Source organism: Oryx dammah, unplaced genomic scaffold (genome assembly GCF_014754425.2).
Source record: "Oryx dammah isolate SB20612 unplaced genomic scaffold, SCBI_Odam_1.1 HiC_scaffold_27, whole genome shotgun sequence".
NCBI lineage: Eukaryota > Metazoa > Chordata > Mammalia > Artiodactyla > Bovidae > Oryx > Oryx dammah.
In genome coordinates, this window is record NW_024070211.1 from 131539791 (window position 1) to 131564691 (window position 24901).

General features: G+C 42.1%; 1 protein-coding gene and 1 non-coding gene across 2 annotated transcripts; both read right to left on the reverse strand.

Annotated features, from left to right (window-relative positions):
* Nucleotides 1-10942: 10942 nt before the first annotated feature.
* POLR2D (RNA polymerase II subunit D) lies at nt 10943-24658 on the reverse strand. Its single transcript, XM_040227865.1, has 4 exons — nt 24512-24658; nt 22586-22766; nt 16277-16372; nt 10943-13335 (listed from the first exon to the last, which is right to left on the reverse strand). Exons 1-4 carry the CDS (start codon nt 24582-24584, stop codon nt 13257-13259), a joined length of 429 nt encoding a protein of 142 aa, XP_040083799.1. The 5' UTR covers nt 24585-24658; the 3' UTR covers nt 10943-13256.
* TRNAE-UUC lies at nt 16860-16932 on the reverse strand. Its single transcript has one exon. It is a non-coding gene; the product is annotated as a tRNA-Glu (tRNA).
* Nucleotides 24659-24901: the final 243 nt, after the last annotated feature.

Below are 24901 nucleotides of genomic sequence, written 5' to 3' on the forward strand. Positions count from 1 at the left end.
AGCGCAGCCAAGGTTGGTTGACACAGTCTGTCCAGGGGTCAGCAAGCCTGCACACACTGGGTTCGCCTGTCCACATAGACAAGAGGAGGGCATTTGGCAGACCTCTGTCCATGCTAAAGTATACTGACCTGAGTAAGCAGGAAAGTTCAGTTCTTAAATGCTCCATAAGGAAGGGAAGGATAAATGGTCACCTCTTTTGTGTTTGTTTACTCAAGCATCTAATTTTTACTTTAAGTAAAAAAAAAAAAAAGTTTCATGTATTTCTCCAGTTTTATTGAGATATAACTGACATGAAACTTTGATTTAGTTTATGGCATCACCAACTCAATGGAAATGAGTTTGAGTAAGCTCCAGAAGTCGGTGATGGACAGGGAGGCCTGGTGTGCTGCAGTCCATGGGGTCGCAAAGGGTCGGAGACGACTGAGTGACTTAACTGAACTGAACTGATGGTGTGTAACATAATGGTGTACAACATAAGAAAATGACCACCACAGTAAGTTTAATTAACACCCATCATCTCACATAGTTACAATTTTTTTTCCCAGTGAAGAGAACTTTTAAGGTCTCCTCTCTTGTGGATGTGGTAAGTCACTTTAGTCGTGTCTGACTCTTTGCGACCCAGTGGACCCTATGTAGCCCTCCAGGCTCCTCTGTCCATGGGATTCTCTAGGCAAGAATACTGGAGTGGGCTGCCATGCCCTCCTCCAGAGGATCTTCCCAACGTGGGGACTGAACCGGGTCTCCCGCACTGCAGGCGGATTGTCTACCATCTGAGCCACCAGGGAAGCCCCTCTCATACCAACTTTCAAATATATAATACAATATTTTAAACTCCAGTCATAGTGCTGTACATTGTATCCCCAGGACTTATAACTGGAAGCTCGTACCTTTTGCTCAACTTCACCAATTTCCCCTACTCCTGACTCCCCACCTCTGGCAACCACACATCTGTTCTGTTTCTGTGAGCTTGGTTTTTTAGATTCCACATATAACTCAGATCATGTGGCAATTGTCCTTCTCTGTCTGACTTACTTCACTTAGCATGATGCCCTCAAGGTCCAGCAAAATCAAAAATATTTTGATTACAAACCATTTAGCTCCTGAAAAACTCACCTGTTTAACAGATGAATATAGTCCAGAAACAATGGCCATAACATACTCTGCCAATTTCTCTACTAGGAAAAGTGAGAATCAGCTCTGGACAGAGAGCTTTTTCTGTACTTAAGATACTTGTTTTGTTTTTTGAGAAATATGACTCTGTTTCCAGCAACATGGATGGACCTAGAGATTATTACATTAAGTGAAGCAAGCCAAAGACAAACATGATTTCACTTATATGTGGAATCCAAAGAAAGAATGATAACAAATGAATCCATTCACAAAACAAAAACATATCCACAGACACAGAAAACAAACTGCTGGCCACCAAAGGGGAAAGGGGGCCCAGTAAACTAGGAGCTTGGGATCAAAACAGACACCACCATACACAGAGTGGACAACCAACAAGGACCTACTGTATAGCACAGGGAGCTATACTCAATATCTCATAACCTATAATGGAAAAGAATTCCTACAGATGCCTCAGTGAGTTTCACCTGGGATGGGACTGGGGCTGCAGGGCACCAACTTGGTGGCAACTTTGCACGTCCTAGCAGTGTACCACCTAGGTGTGCTTGAGGATAGCGATGATGTCGCCCACCACAGTCACACCCAGTTCCTCCATGATTTCCTTGTTGAGATCCAGCAGCACGCTCTTCTGGATCCTATTATCTACAAACATCACTGCATAACTGACAGAAGGTCCTGGAGGAATGTCAGCTTCCTTAGAGAACAGGGTCCATTCAGAAAGGACCATAGTAATTGAGATTGTTGTCTCCCTGGCCTTCACGCTGCTCCTTGGAGCTACCTGTGTGGCCTTGGCAAGTGACTTCACCAGTCGGGCCTCTGTGTCCTCATTAGAAGCCTTCAAGTACTGGTGTCCGCCCACTGTAGCTGCAGAGTTCGCCGCATGTGTGCATGCTAAATCACTTCAATTGTGTCCAACTCTTTGCGATCCAAGGACTGTAACCCACAAGACTCCTCTATCCATGGGATTCTCCAGGCAAGATTACTGGAGTGGGTTGCCATGCCCTCCTCCAAGGGAACTTCCCAATCCAGGGATCGAACCCAGGTCTTCTACACTGCAGGCAGATTCTTTACCGCTGAGCCACCGGGGAAGCCCCACAGAGTTCCCTACTGGACTCAGTTCCCTCTCTCTACCATTAAGTCCCATCTCTAGTGCTGACTTTCTTTCCCTCTGGGCCCACGACTACTCATGCCACTCACCTTCACTTCTGGCAGCACCCAAGATATTTGCTATACAGTAAATCCCCTACATATGAACCTTCAAGTTGTGACTTTCAAATATGTGAACATGCCTTGACAACCTGATGGAATTGGAGGCCCAGAGTAAGGACAAAGGAGAAGTAACTGAAGAACCAAAGAGATTCATGATGCAGGAAATGGCAAGGGGTTTTTCTTTTTTTGACAAGGCATTGTTAGTTTTTTTTAATAGTAGATGTTTACCAGTTTTCACAATCAATAGCCAGATAAAAAAATAAAAGATAACTACAGCTGAATGCCATAATGGGAACATGATTAACTTAACAATATAAAATAACTATACACAATTTGGGAGGTCAAGCAGGAGTTCTGATGGGAGTTCTCTTGTACGTTATTTGTCCTCTTTCCTTGTTGCTTGTAATGTTCTATCTCTGTCTTTAATTTTTGTCTGTTTGATTATTGTGTGTCTTGTGTGTTCCTCCTTGGGTTTATCCTGACTGGGACTCTCTTTGTGTCCTGGACGAGGCTGACTATTTCCTTTCCCATCTTAGGGAAGTTTTCAGTTATTATCTCTTCAAATATTTTCTCGGGTCCTTTCCTTCTTCTTCTTCTGGGACCCCTTATAATGGGAATGTTGGTGCATTTAATGTTGTCCCAGAGATCTGTTAGGCTGTCTTCATTCTTTAAAAAAGTTATTTTTTCTATGTTCTGTGGCAGTGATTTCCACCGTTCTATCCTCCAGGTCATTTATTTTCCATTTTCCTGCCTTAGTTATTCTGCTCTGGGTGGCTTCTAGTGTGTCATTCATCTCTGTTTGTTCTTTAATTCTTGTAGGTCTTTGGCAAACATTTCTTGCATCACCTCCATTCTTTTCCCAAGACCCTGGACCATCTTCACTATCATTATTCTGAATTCTTTTCCTAGAAGGTTGCCTGTCTCCACTTCATTTAGTTGTCTTTCTGGGGTTTTATCTTGTCCCTTCATCTGCTTTTTCATCCTGATTAACTTTTTTCATCCTGATTAACTGTAATGTGGTTTTCCTAGCTGCTGCAGGATTGTGCTTCTTCTTGCTTCTTCTGTCTGCCCTCCGATGGAGGAGGCTAACAGTCTTGGGTAAGCTTCCTGATTCAGGGGACTGGCAATGTGAAAAACTGGGTCTTGCTCTGATGGGCAGGGCCTTGCTCAGTAAAGCTTTAATCCAATTATCTGCTGATGGGTGGGGTTGTGTTCCCTCCCTGTTGGTTGTTTGGCCTGAGGTGACCCAGTCTTGGGGTCTATGGGCATCATGGTAGGGTTGATGGTGACCTCCAAAAGGGCTTACACCAAGGGGGAACTTCAGAGCGAGGGCCCTGTGGCACACCTCCACAGGAGACCCTCCAACATGAGCAGGTAGTTTTGGTTCAGTTTCCTGAGGGGTCACTGCTCCTTTCCTCTGGCTCTTGGTTTGCACAAGACTTTGTCTGTGTCCTCCAAGACTGTAGTCTCTGCTTCCCTCAGTCCTGTGGAAGTCCTATAATCAAATCCCACTGGCCTTCACAGATTCCCTGAGGATTCCCAGTCCCTCTGTCAGATTTCCAGGCTGGGAAGACTGATGTGGGGCTCAGAACCTTCTCAACAGTGGGAGAACTTCTTTAGTATTATTGTTCCCCAGTTTGTGGGTCACCCAGTGGGTATAGGATTTGATTTTATCATGATTGCACCCCTCCTGCCCTCTTGCTGCAGCTTCTTCTTTGTCTTTGGAAGTGAGGTATCTTTCTGGTGAGTTCCAGCATCCTCCTGTGGTTGTTCAACAGCTAGCTGTGACTTTGGTGCTCTAGCAGGAGGAGAGGAGTGTGTCCTTCTACTCCACCATCTTGAACAGGAATCCACGGCTTTTCTGGTTTTGAGGCACAGGACCTGAATGTAGAGTGGTAAATGAAGGTAAATGGCAGGAGCTGTCCATGATGCAATTCAGTGCTACCATGTCACCTATGATGAGAAAAACGAGTTACTACCCAGATATCACCAGACTGTTTTTTCATCGGGGTAGATAGAATTGAATCCAGCAAGGAACCAGAACTTGTGCTGTCAGCGACAGGCATGAGTGAAATTGCAGCTTGCCCTCCATCTCCTACCGCTGACAATCATTCAGCTCTACGATCTCCCACATCATCTTTCTCCTGAGTCCCCTGCATAATGCCAGGAACTGGAAGGTCTGTCTCCTCAGTGAAATGTGTTGTTTTTCAGTCGCTAAGTCATGTCTGAGCCCATGAACTGCAGCATGCCAGACTCCTTTGTCCTCCGTTATCTCCCAGAGTTTGCTCAAATTCATGTCCATTGTATTGGTGATGCTATCTAAACATCTCATCATCTGCCAACCCTTTCTCCTTTTGCCTTCAATCTTTACTAGCATCAGGGTCTTTTCCAATGAGTCCAGGTATCCAAAGTATTGGAGCTTCAGCTTCAGTATCAGTCCTTCCAATGAATAATGAGGGTTTATTACTGTTAGGTAAAAGACGACCAGGTACACCAAAAAATGTCTAACGGGCTTTAATGGCGAAGCGCTCCTGGGCGGGGTTCCCAGAACGAACGGGGCAGGTCGAGGGAATCCGCGCGGAACCGCGTTGGGAGTTTGTTTATATATGCACGTTGCGAGGGATGGCCGGGCTAGCGGATGGGAGTTTGGATAGGCTGCTGGTTCGTGGCGTCGTGAGCTGATAGGTTTCTCTATGCAGCGGGGGCGGGGCGGCGTGGTTCATGCAGCTGGGGCAGGGCGGCTTTAGCTGGCAGAGTGTGCTGTCCTTGGTCCCTGGCATCTGGGAGGCTCCCTCCGTTAGGGACTTCCTCCACCGGCGGGGGAGAGGAGGGGCGGCCCATCATGGCAACTGGGGTCCGACCTTACAATTACCTTTAAGATTGACTGATTTGATCTCCTTGCAGTCCAAGGGACTCTCAAGAGTCTTCTCCAGAACTACAATTTGAAAGCATCAGTTCTTAGGCACTCAGCCTTTTTTATGGTCCAACTCTCACATCCGTACCTGACTACTGGAAAGACCATAGGTTTGACTATATGGAACTTTGTCAGCAAAGTGCTGTCTCTGCTTTTTAATACACATTCTAGGTTTGTCATAGCTTTTCTTCCAAGGAGCATCTTTTAATTTTGTGGCTGCAGTCACCATCCACAATGATTTTGGAGTCCAAGAAAAAATAAAATCTGTCACTGCTTCCATTTTTACCCTTCTATCTGCCATGAAGTGAAGAGACTGGATGCCATAATCTTAGTTTTTTGAATGTTGAGTTTCAAGCCAGTTTTTTCACTCTCTTCTTTCACCTTCATCAAGAGACTCTTTAGTTCTTCATTTCCTGCCACTAGAGTGGTATCATCTGCATATCTGAGGTTGTTGATATTTCTCCCAGCAATCTTGATTACAGCTTGTGAGTGAAATGTGGGCTCTTCTAAAAGAACCAGGCGGACAAGGACACTTGTCCCTCATTCAAGGCTTCAGGTTAAAAAAATGTCTCCTCCAAGAACTCAAAACCTGAAACTTGTGCCACGTGTGGGTTTGAATTCAAATTTATGCTACACATTCTATGTTGTAGGAATCACTATGCTGAGAAGTTATTGTAAGAAATATTCCAAGGCCACTGATACCAGAAGCCTAGGAGACCTGCAGACCCCTCTGTAAAAACATGTCAATAAATTCGACACATTTCCTCTCTAAAGGGCAAAATTAACAAATAGAGAACTAGAACTTGAGATAACCCGTCAGAGTAGAAATTAAATGCCAAATCGCCAACATCCGCTGGATCATCAAAAAAGCAAGAGAGTTCCAGAAAAACATCTACTATTGCTTTATTGACTATGCCAAAGCCTTTGACTGTGTGGATCACAATTAACTGTGGAAAATTCTTCAAGAGATGGGAATACTAGACCACCTGACCTGCCTCTTGAGAAACCTATATGCAGGTCAGGAAGAAACAACTAGAACTGGACATGGAACAAGACTGGTTCCGAAGAGAAAAAGGAGTACATCAAGGCTGTGTATTGTCACCCTGCTTATTTAACTTATACGCAAAGTACATCATGAGAAACGCTGGGCTGGAAGAAGTACAAGCTAGAATCAAGCTTGCCAGGAGAAATATCAATAACCTCAGATACACAGATGACACCACCCTTATGGCAGAAAGTGAGAGGAACTAAAAAGCCTCTTGATGAAAGTGAAAGAGGAGAGTGAAAAAGCTGGCTTAAAGCTCAACATTCAGAAAACGAAGATCATGGTATCCGGTCCCATCACTTCATGGGAAATAGATGGGGAAATAGTGGAAACAGTGGCTGACTTTATTTTTGGGGTTCCAAAATCACTGCAGATGGTGATTGCAGCCATGAAATTAAAAGACGCTTACTCCTTGGAAAGTTATGACCAACCTAGATAGCATATTCAAAAGCAGAGACAATACTTTGCCAACAAAGGTCTGTCTAGTCAAGGCTATGGTTTTTCCAGTGGTCATGTATGGATGTGAGAGTTGGACTGTGAAGAAAGCTGAACACCGAAGAATTGATGCTTTTGAGCTGTTGTGTTGGAGAAGACTCTTGAGAGTCCCTTGGACTGCAAGGAGATCCAACCAGTCCATTCTGAAGGAGACTAGTCCTGGGTGTTCATTGGAAGGACTGATGCTGAGGCTGAAACTCCAATACTTTGGCCATCTCATGCGAAGAGCTGACTCATTTGAATAGACTCTGATGCTGGGAAAGATTGAGGGCAGGAGGAGAAGGGGACGACAGGGGAAGAGATGGCTGGATGGCATCACCAACTCGATGCACATGAATTTGCGTGGACTTTGGGAGTTGGTGATGGACAGGGAGGCCTGGCGTGCTGCAATTCACGGGGTCGCAAAGAATTGGACACGACTGAGCGACTGAGCGACTGAACTGAACTGAACTGAAGTTATGAAGGAAGCAGTAGAAACTATGATGAAAGAATAAGACACTGTGGAAAAAAGAACAAGGTGATTTGGAAAACATCAAGTTGAAAATTATGAAGTAGAGACTACAGTCACTGACGTTAAGAATTCAGTTAGCAGGACTGAGGACTTCCCTGGTGGCTCAGACGGTTAAGCATCTGTCTACAATGCAGGAGACCCCGGTTCGATCCCTGGGTCAGGAAGATCTCCCGGAGAAGGAAATGACAATCCACTCCAACACTATTGTCTGGAAAATCCCATGGACATAGGAGCCTGGTAGGCTACAGTCCATGGGGTCGCAAAGAGTCAGACATGACTGAGTGACGTCTTCACTTCACTTCAGCAGGAATGAACAGGATGGAAATGCGGGAGAAGGGGAAGTGAGTATTAATGGTGTAAGTTTCTCTTGAAATGATGGAATGTTCCACACTTAATTCTTGTGATGTCTTCACAGTCCGTGGCTATACTAAAGAATATACTAATTAATAAATTAATTTGTATACCTTAAATGTGTATGTCAACTTTACTTCAATAAAGCTGTTTAAAAAAAAACCTTGGTGGGAATTCTCTGACAGTCCAGTGCCCCTGGTCGGGGAGCTAAGATCCCACAAGCCGCATGGTGTGGCCAAAACAAATTTTAAATAAAGGGAGAGAGGAAGGAGCATGGGAAATAAGCTGCAGTTAAAAGTGGCGATGACTAAGAACTGTCCCAAATTATAGAGGGCATGAATCCATAGACAGCAGCAGCAAAAATTCTCAGAGTGTAAGACTGAATCCATTCCTCGACATCTTGAAGTGAAATTGTAAAACAAAAAAAAACAAGAAGGAAATCATAAAAGTAGTTAGAAAAAACAGATTATTTACAAAGGAACATTAAGACTGTCAGAAATCTTACAAGCAACAAATAGCATCCTCAAAGGACCCTGGAAAGTTAATGTCTATGTAGAACATGGAATTCTACAACTACCACTCAAAATGAGGGTGAACATACTTGGCTAAAGAAAGGCTGAGAACATTTACTCTCATTCTCTTATTCAAAGAACCACCAAAGGAACACCTCTGTGAAAATGAAAACTAACCCAGGAGGAAGGAGGGATGCAGAGAGGCAATGATGAGCAAGTAAATTGTTAAAAATATGGACAAGTCTCTGCATTGACTGTAAACATCGCGTATTTGCATGTGTGTTGAGGGTAATTAAAAACAGAGTCAATCTAAAGTCCTGAACAAAAACAGCACAGAGGTGGGAGGAGGGGCTCGGGGATGATTTTGTGGTCTTTGTTATTACTCAGGAGAGTAAAAGACTTCAAACAGGAAATACGCTTTTTATTTGTCTCACTGAGGCTGCAGACTCTAAGAGTAGGTAATGTTCTGTTCTGTTTCTGTATCCTCATGCGTATAAAGCAGGACCTGACACAAAGAAGTGTGTCACTATGTGTAAACAGAGGGTATTCTTTTGTATCTTTTAAATGAGAAAAATGTCACCCCATTTAAACACTCTTGAAAACTAACTAGGGTGCACATTTCCCCATTAACTTGGTAATTGAATGTAACTTGTGTCTATGTCTTTTCTCAAATTGGGGTCCCAATATTTTAAAATTTATTTTTAAAGCTGTTTATAAACATCTTCACCTCCTGCTTGTCTTCTGTCTCTCAATTACTTTTTTAGTGATTTTACACAATTAAAAATGTTTATGTAATCTTTCACGTTTTTAAATTCTATCATTAAGTTTGGAAAGTATTGCTTTAATTGCTTCTTACATGTCTTCTAACTTTAAGATGCCTTTCAACATGGAGAACTGTGAAGTTCCCTATTAACAAGGAGGATGTATTCAGGACATGTGTGGTCACGGGCTGGTGTTGATATCGCTTGGGAGATAGAGGCTGGTCTGAATTTAAAAGGACTTCAGTTTGAATCCAGGAGTATCCAGTGCCTGAACCACATTTATTAGTGGAATTATAAAATATAAGTATCAGAAGCCTTTAAAGGTAATAAATCTTGGAGTTTTGCTTTTTAAACTCAACATACAAGTTTTCAGCCTACTTAAAAGGCAGAATTAGGAAAGAGGTTTCAACACAAGATGAAGTATTCAACTTTTCACTATTACCAAATGTTACGTTAAAACAGCCTTTATAATTTTGTCCATGAGCATTAGTAGTAAATAGGCAGGTTTTTAAAACCAAAATTTGTACCATACACAAAAACTGGACTCAGTGATGCACAGAGAATGATATACACCTTTAGCCTTCAAAACTCTGGAGATGTAATTTGGATGAATGGCCCCGCCATTATTACTGCTGCTCATGTGAGCACTGTCAATCTTGCTGAAATGCTGTCAATGGTTTGCAGGACATTTGTGTTGGGAGCTAAGAGCTGTGTTGTCCACTGGCTACATGTGACTATTTAAATAAAATAAAAAAAAATCTTTTTGCCATGCTGGATATTAGTTGCAGCATGTGGGATCCAGTTCCTTGACCAGGGATCAACCCGGGCCCACTGCATTCTGAGTGTCATAGCCACTGGGCCACTGGGGAGATTGTGTGTGACTAGCTACATTTTTAAATTTAAGACATTTACAGTGCAGTTCCTCAAGGGACACTCACCTCAAGTGCTCAAGGGCTACCAGTAGCAGGCAGCTCTCACACTGGACGGAGCAGACAAGCAACAGTCCTATCTGCTCCGCTGGACAGCGTTGCCTTGCCCCAATTCTCAGGTGTCTTCTGGGCTGCTTCTTCACCTCCACCCTGTCTCACTAAGCCCTCGCTTCCAACTGTATCAAGTGTATTCTTGCTCTCCCTGCACTCCTCAGTGTCCTGAAAACAGGGGCAGTGTATTTACGAAACAGGGACAATGTATCCTCTCAACACTTACTACTTAAGCACTAAGCACTCCCTCGTCATTTGTCAAAGTCGCTGTCGTGTCCTACTCTCTGTGACCCCATGGACTGTAGCTGCCAGGTTCCTCTGTCCATGGAATTCTCCAGGCAAGAGTACTTGCGTGGAGAGCTGTTCCCTTCTCCAGGGGATCTTCCCAACCCAGGGATCGAACCCAGGTCTCCCGCATTGCAGGTGGATTCAACATCTGAGCTACCAGGGAAGCCCATCAAACACGCTCTTAGTGTCATGCAAAAGGAGTGAGGCACACAAAGTGCAAGACTCCAGCAGACAGAACTGCCTCACCCTGCTATCACCACTCGAACATTGAGCCTGTTAGTCCCACTGTCCTCCAGCTCATGCTGAAGGGAGACAGGAGAGCCACATGCAGATACATCAGACTGTTCAGGGCCTGCACTCTGTTTAGGCCCACTTTTTTCACCCAGGGGTAGTTTCATCCAACTTGAGGGCAGTAGCCCCATGTGTTTTTTCAATATTTCTGTGTTTAGATAATTAAGAACGATTGATTTTATATATTAAATTGTACCAGCACTCGGACTGACCTTTGGCCCAGAACTTTCCCCAGGAGAAATCTGAACTAAGTACCAGGAAATTCTTGTTGGTGTTCTTAAAAGTGCAATAGGCAAACTTACAGGAGTGTATTTTTAAAATGCATGCTTGAATTTTTAATGAAGTCTCATGCTGCTTTAAAATGCTTCCTGGAAAAATATAATAAAGCAAGTATGACAAACGTGTTAAATGTAGGTGATGGACATAACAGGTGTGATCAACGCACTAGCCTTTTAGCTCTTCTGGGCTTAGATTTAACAAAAAGTTGAAAGAATGTCACACAACCAACATACCTTTGTTTCAATGGTTCAGGTATTTCTTTAGTTCACCCTTTTCTTGATAAATGGTATTCCACTCCGTGGCTGTATCAGATCTTGCTGATCGACCCACCTGCTGGTGGACATTCAGTCTGTTTCCTGTTTGGGGCTATTATGAATAACACTATAATTATTCATACACAAGTCTTTGTGTGGGCTTCAATGTGTGGGTTTGAGAGATAAACATAAAAGTCATTTTGATTTTATACACAGTCATTTCATGCAGCTTGTGCTTAGGCCGCACTCAGTAATGCTGTTTTTCAAGACTCAAGTTTAATAAATTTTTATAAAACCAAAATGACTAGAACTTTTCAGAAAAGCTTTTTGGGTTCACTTTGCTTTCCGGTGAAGTGAGGCTTTGACAAGATGACATCTTTATTTCAATGTGTCTGAATTCTGCTTTTGCAAACAGTACAAGTCTAGTGATGTTTCAGATGATCCAAGAGCTTGTGAGGCCTGCTGCTCCCTGGACAGTGAGCTGCGGTCCAGGACTGTAAAGAACCAGCCCAGCAGAAGGCGCAGACCAGGCTGTGCACCTGTAACACAGCACGAGGCTGCTTTTACCCATCATCCTGATACGAGTTACTGTTTTTACATCTGCTTCTAGTTGCCTTACTGCCTGCCATTCATTAGTGCCAAGGGCTTTACACAGTGTAAAATTCTCCAGTGGGAACACCATGGCGACGGCGGCAGGGCCCTGCTCCTGCCCCACAGCACACACGCCTAGATTCCAGCTGGTATCTAGGTCTGTTTTCTGTTCCACTGCTTGGTGCCAACCATGTAATTGCCTCTTTTACGAACTAAGTCTACAGGCTTCAAAAAGTAGTCAGTTTGCATTGTTCTCATAGTCTGATACCAGTGCCAGTGGGTAGGCTACCAAATCCTTGCACCAATTTCTATGAAGCAAGCTAAGAACAGCTAACAGGTACTGGGGTATAGTGTATGTCAGATACCAACAGACTCTAAATTACTAATAATTTTCTCAACTTTCAGTGTCTATTATTATCCACATTTTACAATTGAGAAAGCTGATGAGTCTCAAAGAAGTGAAGTTGCCCAAGGATGCAGAGTACTTCCTCAAATATTCCTTTAATTGAGGTATAACTGACAATTCCTTCAAATAATGGTGACTTAGAAACCATGTCATTTCAGAAATTGAAAATAATTTATAAAAATAAGAAAATTGGGTTTTTGCCTTGGAAGCTGACATAAAATGGCCTTGACTTTCTAAAGCCAACTTTGTTCTTTCCCCATCCTTATCCTTGGATCATGAATTCAGGTGGAGTAAACAAGTACTTCAAAGAAAAATCCCCAAACTGTGAAGAAAACAGGCGTATTTCCCGTCTGAAAATTGAGAGCCACAATATTTAGCTATTAAAGTATTTTCCATGCAACTAGTCTCAGATCAAGTGATATCACTCTAGTGGCTCAGCAAGTGGCAGGCTCCCTCCTTGCAAATCCTCACAGAACACCTGCTGCTGAGCAGGCAGCCCGACGTCTGGACCTGACGCCCCACATGAGGACACTGCAAAGTACTCCCTGCTTCGCATCCAGCCTCGGAGGGAAAAGTCTGAATTTGGGAGTGATGAAGTTAAGTGCTTTAAGAACACATACTCCACATGCTTATCCATCGCAGGCTGTGTGCTCCACAACACCCAGTGGTCACCCTCAGGATGACAGAGGAGCTGCTTTTCTCAGAAACCACTTTCCTGTCTCCTGGGCTAAGCACAAGGACGCCAAGGCTCTACGTCTTCTCTCTAAGAATTTCAAACAGTGATATAGGTCTGCTTTAATTCCTCCTTTTGCATTTAGGTAAGACTGTTTCCCATACTAGTTTTACATGTCCTAGAAGAGCTTAAAAAACTACAAACACATTGATATTAAAACATGAAATGTTAGGAGTCAAAATAACCCAAGGGCCAAAGACCATGCTATGAGGCAGTCAGCAGTATCGCTTGTATGCGCGTCACCCCACCTCGTCCTTCCCAGAGGCAAGCTCAGGCAGCCACGGGCAGCTACTGCAAGGCCTCTCCAAGCTTGTACAGGTCATCACTGGCCAACAGGCAAGCTTGAAATAGCAACCTAAACCAAGACGAAGCACTGGGTTGTTCTATCCAAAGGAAGGCCAAGTGTCTTCTGCAACAGAATTTCGGTGTGAGTCAGCCCCAGACTCTGAGCCAGGGGCGCTGTGCTGGGGATGTGACGAGGTTCCCCAGCAGCACTGATATCGGGTGATTAATACTGAAAGCTGCGCTTGGTCTGGATGTCATCAAGAATCTGCTGTAGCTCCTCATCTTCAAACCGCCCCTCCAGGCTACAAGAAGAAAACCAAGAGTGAGTGTCCCAGCAACTGACAGTGCTCCCACCCTCTTCTTTCATAGATGTGGATCTTGGAGCGCTGCTGGCTCACCCCTAAACACTGGCACCTTTACGTTTCAACTCAATGTCCTTCCTTTCCTTTGAAAACATTATCAAGTATTTCAAATACACAAAAGGTACAGAAGAATGATCCCTAGTTGACTCATTAATAAATATTGACAGACACAAATCAATGGTTCTGTGTGTGCTCCGCTACTCCAAAACCTTCTCTTCCTTCCCTAGGAGTAAAAATCATCCTAAATTTGGCATTCATTACCCCTACATATATTTTTATACTTACTACTGTATACATAAATGTACCTATAAGCAATACATTGCACTGTTTCTAAACTATAAGAAACAGCACTGTATGTATCCTTCTGTAATTTTTTCACTCAACGTTCATTCTGGCATATGTTGACATATCTCATTGTTCTAGTTCACTTATTTTTTTCACTGCTTTATACATTGCATGACTGCACAAAGATTTATTTATCCAGTCTTGCAAACTGAAGACTGTTGCCAAGTTTCCACAAATAATGCAGCAATATACACTGGAACACATGTCTCCTTTTAAACTATGTTTGAATTGCTTTTAGGACACATACCCATGAATGAATTTGGGGGTCATGGGGTGTATTTAACTTTACTAGATGTAGCCAAATTATTCTCCAAAGTGACTGTATAAATCTGTACTCCTATCATCAGTGGACCAGAGTTTCAGCTGTTTCACATTTTTGCCAACAACTGGTATACTACAAAAACATTGGTCTTACTACAAAAGCACTCATTCTCCTGGGCTGGCCAAAATGTTCGATTTTTTCCTTAAGATGGCTCTATTAGCACTTAGTTGTCTTTAATTTCATTCAAAACAATTGTTAGACTATATTGTGACAGCTTGCATGTCACATCAGCATGCATTAAGAAAAAAACTTATCAGAATTGGTGAATTTTTGTGTAGCCATTTCAATACAGAAGACAGAAGAAAAAAAGCAACATTTTGGCCTATTATGCTTTATTTCAAGAAAGGTAAAAACACACCTGAAGTGCAAAAAAAAGATTTGTGCAGTGTATGGAGAAGGTGCTGTGACTGACTGAAAATGTCAAAAGTGGTTTGTGAACTTTTGTGCTGGAGATTTCTTGCTGGATGATATCCCACAGTCAGACAGAACAGCTGAAGTTGATAGCGATGAAATCAACACAATAATTGAGAAAACAATCAGTGCTATACCACACAGGAGATAGACAGCCAACGTACTCAAAATATCTGAATCAAGCATTGAAAATCATTTGCACCAGCCTGGTTATGTTAATTGCTTTGATGTCTGGGTTCTACATAAGTTATGCAAAAAAAACCCAAACCAAACCCTTCTTGACCGTATTTCCTGTGCAATTCTCTACATGAATATAACTAAAACATTGTTTTAAAAACAAAGTTTGAAAGGCAATGAAAGTGAATACTGTATAATAATGCAGAATGGAAGAGATCCTGGGGCAAGCAAAATGAATCACCACCAACACGCCAAAGGCCAGTCTTCATCCAAAGGTGACATATACATGGTGGCACTGGAAGGGAGTTCTTTATTATGAGCTCTTTCTGGAAAAGATCCCAATTAGATCAACTGAAAGCAGCACTTGACAAAAACTGTCAGGAATTAGTCAACAGAAAATGCATAATCTTCTACCAGGATACCGCAAGACCAAATGTTTCTTGGACAACCAGGAAAAAACTGTTATAGCTTGGCTGGAAAGTTTTGATTCATCCACCATATTCATGGGAGCCTCTTGATGAAGGTGAAAGAGGAGAGTGAAAAAGCTGGCTTATAAAGCTCAACATTCAAAAAACAAAGATCATGGCATCTGGTCCCATCACTTCATGGCAAATAGATGGGGAAACAATGGAAACAGTGAGAGACTTTATTTTCTTGGGCTCCAAAATTACTGCAGATGGTGACTGCAGCCATGAAATTAAAAGACGCTTGCTCCTTGGAAGAAAACCCATAACAAACTAGAGTATTAAAAAGAAGAGACATTATTTTGTTGACAAAGGTCCACATAGTCAAAGCTATGGTTTTTCCAGTAGTCATGCATGAATGTGAGAGTTGGACCATAAGGAAGACTGAGTGCCGAAGAACTGATGCTTTTGAACTGTGGAGTTGGAGAAGACTCTTGAGAGTCCCATGGACTGCAAGGAGATCCAACCAGTCAATCCTAAAGAAAATCAATCCTGAATAATCATTGGAAGGACTGATGGTGAAGTTCCAATACTTTGGCCACCTGATCCAAACAGCTGACTCATTAGAAGAGACCCTGATGCTGAGAAAGATTGAAGGCAGGAGGAGAAAGGGACAAGAGAGGATGAGATGGTCGGATGGTATCACCAACTCAACGGACATGAGTTTTAAGCAAGCTCGGGGAGATGGTGAAGGACAAGGAAGCCTGGCTTGCTGCATCCTTCCATGGGGTTGCAAAAAGTTCAACATGAGTAAGCGACTGAACAACAAATTTACCAGACACTGAACTTTCAGATTTCCATTTATTTCGGTCTGTATAAAATTCTATTAATGGAAAAAATTTCAATTTTTTCCTCTTCAATAGAAGATGGTAAAAGGAACCTGGAACAGTTCTTTGATCAAAAAGATAAAAAGTTTGGGGAAAATGGAATTATGAAATTGCTTGAAAAATGGCAGAAGGTAGTGGAACAAAATGGTGAATACGTTTTTCAATAAAGTTCTTGATGAAAATGAAAAATGCGTTTTCACTTTTAAAACCAAAGGAATTTTTTGGCCAACCCAATATGTTGGTGATATCCAGATATCACCCAGCTTTTAAACAGAGTAATTCTACTTGTAGGAATTTATTCAACACACACAGAACTTTTCACCACCAGTACTAACCTTGGGATCAGAGCCTTGGACTCCTCAGCAGTCTCTGGACAAAGGTTGGCTAAACAGGCCAACTCAAACTTATGAAGCTTCTTCTGGAGCAGCAAGCTGATCACAGGGGAGAAATATCAAAACAAGCCAAATGATGAATAAGAAAAAGTGGATGAAATGTAGCTAGCAAGGAAGAGAAAAATGTAAAGCATCTGCAATCTTTCTATTAAGGTTAGGTCTGCTGCAAAATCCCACTTTCAAATCAATTCATGTTCCTGTTTCTCTTCCTGGAGAGCAGGAAGCTATGAATCAGGCAAAGACAATAAAAGTAATCTGAGCACACCTAAGCAGAGGATTCCTGTGATAAAAACTTACGAAAAAAAATGCTCTCTACCTGGAGGACCATACCATCTTTCCCGGAAGAATTTATTTTGTTGCTTTCTGCTCTTCCTACCATTGTTCTCTGCTTTGTTATTAATTTTATGTCTTAACACATGACGTTAGATTTCCCTGATCTATTAGGCATTTTGACTTGGAGGAAATTCTTTTTTAAAAAAAGTTTTACTTTATTTTTGGCCACACTGAATGGATTGCAGAATCTTAGTTCCTTGACCAGGGATCGAACCCAGGCCCTCTGCAGTGAAAGTGCAGAGTCCTAACCACTGGACCACCAGGGAATGCCTCAAGTTCTCTTTTACATGTATCTAAGAAATAAAAAGAGGCATATCTTACTTTGTACAAATCTGTGTATACACTGCATCTTATTTTAAATGTACTTCTAGTTCAAACTGTAAAAAAGAACATCATTAATACAAATCATATCCTGGATTCTCATACATCTACTATATTTTCTAAAAAGATAATATCATTTTAGTAGAATATTTTATCAAGTCAATGACATCAACTATACATTAAATTTTCTAAATGTTAAAAAATATTTATCTATCTACTTTTCCCGCGATGGGTCTTTGCTGCTGCATGCGTGCTTTCTCTAGCGGAGCGAGTGAGGGCTGCTCTCTGCTTGTGTGCCCCGGCTCTCCTGCATCGGCTCCTCGCGGTGGAGCACTGGCCCCAGAGCGCACTCAGTAGCTGTGCCGCGTGCAATCAGGGCCCCTCGGGCATGTGGGCTCCTCCCCAGCCAGGGGGCAAACCAGTGTCCCCTGCACTGACAGGCAGATTCTTAATCACTGGACCACCAGGGAGATCAAACTGCTTAAAACAGAGGTTGTCCATGGTAAATGAGGTTTCAGAAAGGACCTGTTTTTAAAACTTTTATTTTTGGCTGTGCTGTGCGGCATGCAGCTTCTTAGTTCCCTGACCAGGGATCTAACCCGCATCCTCAGCAGTGAAAAAACAGGGTTTTAACCACTGGACTGCCTGTGAAACCCTTGATTATCTGATCAGACAAAAACATTTACTGTCCTTATCACCTGATTACAAGTCTACTAGTTATTATACAAAATTGAGAAGATAAAGACAGAAAAATGTCACCCATATTACTATCTAAACGAAACCAATATTAGCATCTTAGTATACCATTCCAAACATCTTTCTATGTTTTAGAAATAAACCCACTCATTCTATTGTTTAACTTTTGGTCGCCTAATAAAGCTATTTTCATTTTGTAAAGAAAAACTTACACAGGTTCATAATGTAGTAAATATATGTATATGAAGGGGTTTGTTTGTAAAATGAACACATGCTCATTTATAACAAACACCCCCTCAAAAAAACCCACCCAATATGGGAAAATAACCTGAAATTCTACCCAGAAATAACTAGTGCTAACATATTCATAGAGATCCTCTTCCCCTTCTCTACATAATTAAAAAAAAAAAAGAAATCATAACAAATGTTATTCTGTATGTAACCAGCCTTTTTTCACTCAACAATACAGTCACCGTCTTCCACATTTTACACACGTACCTTTTCCTTCGACTTGGCATTCAACAGGTTGTGTCTTAATTTATATAGCAAACGTCCTGCTCTTGAACACTTCCGTTGCTTCCAATTATTCATCATTTTGAATAATGCATTCTGAACAGCATTGTAAATGCATACTTCTTTATGTATCTGATTACTGTGTGTTTTAAAGATAAATTTCTGGAAGCAGAATTATTCAGTCAAAAGAGATGACTGTCTGGAAGCCTTCTGAGACACAGTGCCCTGAAAGAGCTTTACCATCACACACTTCCACCAGCAGTACAAGATGGCGCCTGTTTCCCTTACTTCTTACACTAGGTTTCCCGTTCTTTGTTTGTTTGGCTTAAAACAACTTATTATTTCAATTCAGGAGGCCAGAAGTCTGAAATTAAGATGCTGTCAGGGTCATGCTCTTCCTGAAGTCTCTAGCAGAGAAGCTGTTTCCTGCAGTTTCTTAGCTTCTCGTGCCACTGACAATCCTTGGTGCTCCTTGGCTTGTAAATATGACAACCAGTCTCTGCTTGCATTGTCATATGGTATTTTCCTGTCATACTCTTCTTATAAGGGTAACAGTCATACTGGATTAGAATCCACTTTAACTGAATATGACCTCATCTTGACTTATCTGCAAAGATTCTATCTCCATAAAAAGACACATTCACAGGTACTGGGGATTTAGTGCTTCAACATCTTTTGAGGGGACACATTTCAACCTATAACATGGTCCAAAGGGGAGAGGTTTGGTCTCAGATGGTTCCAAGAGAAATAGTCCTTGGGGAGGCTTCAAAAACATCAGTCAAAGACCCAGGCCTATTGAGAAATGGGTAAAGAATGAAGAGGGCTTCCCAGGTGGCTCAAGCGGTAAAGAATCTGCCTGCCAGTGCAGGAGACGTGGGATGGTTTCCCATTCTTTTTAAATCTGCTTAGCCATTTTAGCAGTTCTTTGATTTCCTTGAAGATGAACATTACTTCATATGATAGTCATTTGAAGTTGTGATATCAATCTCATCATTAAAGACTAAGTTCATTTTTATAAACTGGGTATCATCTCTTTCTTTTTAGAGCTCTTAACATTAAGGATTATCAATCCTTTCTCAGTTTACTCATACTTACATTTTAAGTATAGCAGTTTATTTGGAGAAGGAAATGGCACCCCACTCCAGTTTTCTTGCCTGGAAAATCCCATGGATGGAGGAGCCTGGTAGGCTGTGGTCCATGGGGTCGCTAAGAGTCGGACACGACTGAGCGACTTCACTTTCACTTTTCTCTTTCACGCATTGGAGAAGGAAATGGCAACCCACTCCAGTGTTCTTGCCTGGTGAATCCCAGGGACAGGGGAGCCTGGTGGGCTGCCGTCTATGGGGTCGCACAGAGTCGGGCACGACCGAAGTGACTTAGCAGTAGCAGTTTATTTGATATAAGGAAGTTTAAGGATATTTATTGTAAATTCATTTACTTATTCAACTAAAAACTAGTTAGTGCCTTTAATGAAATTGACAGTGATGAATACAATCAAGTCCTTGCTCTTGTAAAGCTTACAGCCAACTAGAGTTTATCAACCTTCCCCACATATAAAGTCCTACTAACCACAGCCAAAATTGTACATTCACTCATGTTAACACATAGTACTTTCATGCATCACAGTTTACATTTACATTCTTAATTTCTAAAGAAACCAGTTTGGAATAAGGTATAGAGTTAAAACTCTGTTTTAAAATATTTTCCCACTAACTTAGCATGCCATCTTTGTCATATACTGGAATCATATAAAATATAATCAATTTGGATTTGAATGTGTTCCTTAATTTCCTATTCTGTCCCAAGATCTATCCTCACGCCAAAGTATCACTATTTTAATTACTGTCATTTTTCAATGTATTTTAACATCCTATTGGGCAAATTCCCTTTTATTTTTCTTTTTAAAATTTTTTCCTGACAATTCTTACAAACATAAGATCTTTTGGGGGGTATTCATTTATTTATTATTATTTATTTTTCACTGCTGAGGATATATTTTTCTCGGCACCATTTTAGATAAGACTGTCCTACTCACTGGTAGGATCCAAATAATCAGTGTCTTGCCTCAGCCAGTATGAGATCCATCTCATCTCAGTTGAATTATATGGCAAATGAAGCTTTATTATGAGCATATTTGAGAGAGAGAGAGTGAGTGAGTGTATGTGTGTCTGTGTGTAGGCTTCTCAGGTCGCTCAGTGATGGAAGAATCTTCGCCTGCCAATCTTGGGAAGATCCTCTGGAGTAGGAAACAGCAACCCACTCCAGTATTCTCACCTGGAAAATTCTAGGGACAGAGGAGCCTGGAGGGCATACATACATCAATTCCCTTGAGGATTTAGAATGGCACTAGATGTATACATTAATTTAAAGAGAAATGACATTTTTATAGTATTAAGACCTTTTATTTGTGAAAGTTTAAGTCCACCTTCGTGTATTCAAGTCATTTTGGGGTCAACAATTAGCAGTTTTGTATGGAACACTTTCCCCATGAACGCACTCACACTCCTCACAACAGTCTATCCTTCACATACGTTTATCACTTCCTTTTCTGTACATTTAACTTCGTTTTTTTGGCTGCGCTGAGCTGCTTATGGGATCTTAGTTCCCCAACCAGAGACTGAACTGAGCTGCTGCAGTGGAAGGACCGAGCCCTAACTAATGGACCGCTGGGACCTCCCCCTGCATGTTTAACTTCTGTGAACATCCTTCAATTTCATTTTCTATCATAATTTTTAATGACAATATAGGAGTCCATCAAACGGATTTACCACAATTTATTTAATTACTACTGAATATTTAGGTTGTTTTTCACCTTTGACTACTATAATTCTCTGAAGAGTCTGCACATATACATCTTTTTGTTCATCTGCTTTTCCTTAGGACAGTTACTTCTCAAACATTTCCACAGGAGTGGAGCAAACAAGCACCCTGAGGCAACCTGGGGGCATAATGACTTTCTGCAACTGCAAGGATTGAAGTCTCATGATTTAATTCAAGAACTCATATACATTTTTTGTTTTACTTCACAGTATACTGGTATCTGCTTGCTTTAATGTAGAAATGTATTAAACCACATACTATCAAAACCACATAGTATCAAAACTGATACTTCAAGAAAGAGATGCTACCCAGTTTATAAAAATGGATTTATCCAGTGGCTTGATTTGTATCAAACTTCAAGTGACTGTCTAATTCATACAAATAAAGTTCATCCCCAAGGAAATCAAAGAAACGTTAAAATAGCTCTTGTTTTCTCTGGGGCCTCCTGTATGCTCCAGCACCTCACTGTTCTCAGAGCATATCCAACCCAATTTGAGAAGCAATGCCTTAGGGAGAATAAAGGCTAAAAACCAGTCACTGTTTGAATGGCAAAGATCCAAAAGAATAATCCAAATTTATGTTTGTTTGTTTATTTATTGGCCACGCCATTAAGCATGTGGGATCTTGGTTCCCTGACCAGGGATGGAACCTGGGTCCCCTGCATTGAAAGGCGAATTCTTAAGCATTGGACCTCCAGGGTAGTCCCTCTTGCTACGTTAATGAATATAATTATATATTAATTATATAAAACATTATATAATTATCGTATATTATATACAGATATATTAATAATATATAATAAATTATACACAATATATACAACTATATTATATAATATTATATATAATATATATAATTGTATAATAATATATTCCACCAGGATAACTCCCTGGTGGTCCAGTGGTTAATATTCCACACTTTACGCTTCCACTGTAGGGAGTGTGGGTTCGATCCCAGCTTGGGGAACTAGATTTCACATGCAAAAGGGCAACTAAAGGGATCTGCCAAAACTACTGAGCCCTATACTCTACTGAGCCCTGTACTCTACTGAGCCCTATACTCTGGGGCCTGCAAGTCACAATGAGAGAGAAGCCTGCACGCTGCAGTGAAGAGCTGATGTGAAGACACTAAGACCTGACACAGACAGATAAATAAATAGACAGGTATTTAAAAAAAAAAAATGCAGCAAGATCTCTAGGACATATCAGCTGAATGATAAATAAATAAGTCCACTCTATTTAAAACATAACAGGGCTGTGTGTTTGTGACATGTGTGTATATGAATTCATGGAATAAGCTCTGGAGGGCTAGCAACAAACTTTTGACAGTAGTCACTCTGCAGGGAGGTAAGTGGGATTTTGGGTACAGAAAAAGTAGGCAAGGAGGATTTCGGCCTAACAAGCTACTTTAAAGTTTGTCAAAGACATCATTTTCCTCACATGAATCGCACAGACGATGCCCATGAGGCCGCAGGGGTGGGGTGGGTGAGTGGGGATGGTGGTGCTGACAGCCTTCCACATGCAGGTGCCCAACAGTCTGGATTAGTAAGAACTTTCTTTCAGCACTCACCTGCGGACACTGGCGATGGTCTCTCTGTTTTTGAAACGACTGAAACGGGCAGTGTAATTTAAAGTTTTCATGAAGACCTCGGAAAGTTCCTGCTCATCCTCTGCGCTCTCATTCTGCTGCTTTCGATGCTCAAGAAGCATATGAACTTCCGAATTCAGAAGCGTCTCAGCTGTTTCAAACTCTATTTGTGAGAAGCATAAATGTCAGCTGAAAATATTTCTTCCCAAGTCAGCTTCTAAATGTTCATTTGCCTTAGTGACTATAAGCAAATTTCTGACCCTGCAGAAATCCAGAGGCTTCACATTCTACAACTGTACAGTGTTCAAAGAAAACATCTTAAATAAAAAGAACCGAGACAAAACCCAAGTACCAAAAACTGGTTTATCATGAAATTCAGAAAACCATCTACCTCAGTTATCACACCTTAAAAAAGAAAACAAACATACGTGTCCATTATGCCTACAACGTCCATGATGCTGTCCTCGGAAATATTTCACCCTGAGTCTATGAAATACAATACTGAAAGCAATCTCTATATACATTAATAAATAGAATTATGGTACAACCATTAAGTAGGCTTCCCTGGTGGCTTAGTGGTAAAGAATCCACCTGCCAATGCAGGAGAGGCCTGATCCCTTGGTGGGGAAGATCCCCTGGAGAAGATGGCAACCCACTCCTGTATTCTTGCCTGGGAAATTCCATGGACAGAGGAGCCTGGTGGGCTACAGTCCAAAGGGTCGCAAAACAGTTGACACAACAACTTCGCGACTGAACACCATCACCACCCATCAAATACTATCTAGTCCTTTAAAAGAATAGAACAGTTCTACAAAATTTATGATTTCTATAGCATAATCCTATTTTTGCAAAGAATAAAGGGTATAAGTATATATTTATAAATAAGCATGGTTTGGAAGGATAAACACTATTTATAGTTGTTTGGGTGAAAAGGTGTGGACTTTAATGTTTTACTCTGCATATATTAGTGGCAATTTTTTTAAAACAGCAAGTACTGTTAAAGTTTTCCCCACTTTGTTGTTGCTGTTCACTAACTTCGTGTTTTTCAGTACCTGTAAGATATATTTTGAAGTCTTAAGCTACTTATTTTGGGTTTTTAAATTACACATTAAGTCCATCACACAGCACAGAAGTTCCCTGATAGCAAACCATGCTTTACTCGCTGCCATCTGACAAAGATTCTCTTCTCTCATAACCAAACTCTGGCCAGGCTCCTGTGCGCCGTTTTCTCGACTAGGACTCAAGGTTGTTCCACAAAGACTTGAAGAAAACACTAACACGATTTCTAACAGCGCAAGGCTGCATCCCTGGGATGACTCTAGCCGCTTTGCAATGGCTGCTTATGAAAACTGAAGGCTATCAAAATAATTTGTTCCCGACAACATTTGAAGATAGGTCCCTTGTCTCACAGCCCAGAGCGAAGGGTATTGGGAAGGAAGGAGCCTAACTCCACAACCACCAGTTAACAAATCTAAATGAGCTTCAAACGGACCAACCCCCGCTTCTCGTAATTTTTCAGTTCCCTGACTCGTTACGAGGCCCTGCTCACCCCTCTCCCTATTCCTTCATTCTCCCTTTAAAACGCCCAGTCACCTTTGCACAAATCCAAGTCTAGCTGATTCCACGCTTCACGCTTTTCCCTACTGCGATAGTATATTAATGATTAAAACATGCCATTACCCCTTTAGTGGTGGCTTTATCTTTGACACAACCGTCCAGCACTTCCCAGTTTATGGACGAAAACAACTTAAACACGAACAAGAGGCCACCCGGGGCGATGTGGAGTTGGGGGCCGACGGCTCCAGGGCTGCCGGTGTGGACTCCAGCTGGCCAGTTCCCGCGGAACCGTGCCCAGACGGCCCGCACCCTCCTCCTCCGCGCCCTTCGCCACGCCTGCCCAGGCCGCACCTTTGGGAAAGATGAGTTGTGATGCGTCCTCCTCTACATCTCCAGAGCGCGGATCGCTCCCGCCCGCCGCCATCCTCTCGCCGAGAACCAGTACCCACGCTGTCGGAAGCGGAAGCTCTTTCCGGTCGCCGCCACGGAAGGGGCGTGTTCTTGGAGACGGGGCGGGGCCCCACTGGAGATGGGCGGGCCGCGATGGGTAGGCTAGACAACCGCGGGGTGGGCGGGGCCAAGGGACCTAGCGGCCTCGGGCGCAAGCGGGGAGGGGCCAGAGCGGTGGGGTCTTGCAGGTCTCTGGAAGTGCCGCGGCGGGGTGGCGTATCTTGCTGCCGCGGCAGGAGAAAACCATCACTTTCTTCGATAGTAGGTCCTTCGCCGCGAGTCGTGGGGACT

What these genes read in the sequence shown, in the direction of transcription:
- POLR2D (XM_040227865.1), bottom strand. Translation starts at nt 24,584, where the DNA reads ATGGCGGCGGGCGGGAGCGATCCGCGCTCTGGAGATGTAGAGGAGGAC. An exon ending in ACAACTCATCTTTCCCAAAG is followed by an intron (nt 22,767 to 24,511) that starts GTGCGGCCTGGG and finishes TCTCACAAATAG; the next exon opens with AGTTTGAAACAGCTGAGACG. An exon ending in ACCATCGCCAGTGTCCGCAG is followed by an intron (nt 16,373 to 22,585) that starts GTGAGTGCTGAA and finishes CCCTGTGATCAG; the next exon opens with CTTGCTGCTCCAGAAGAAGC.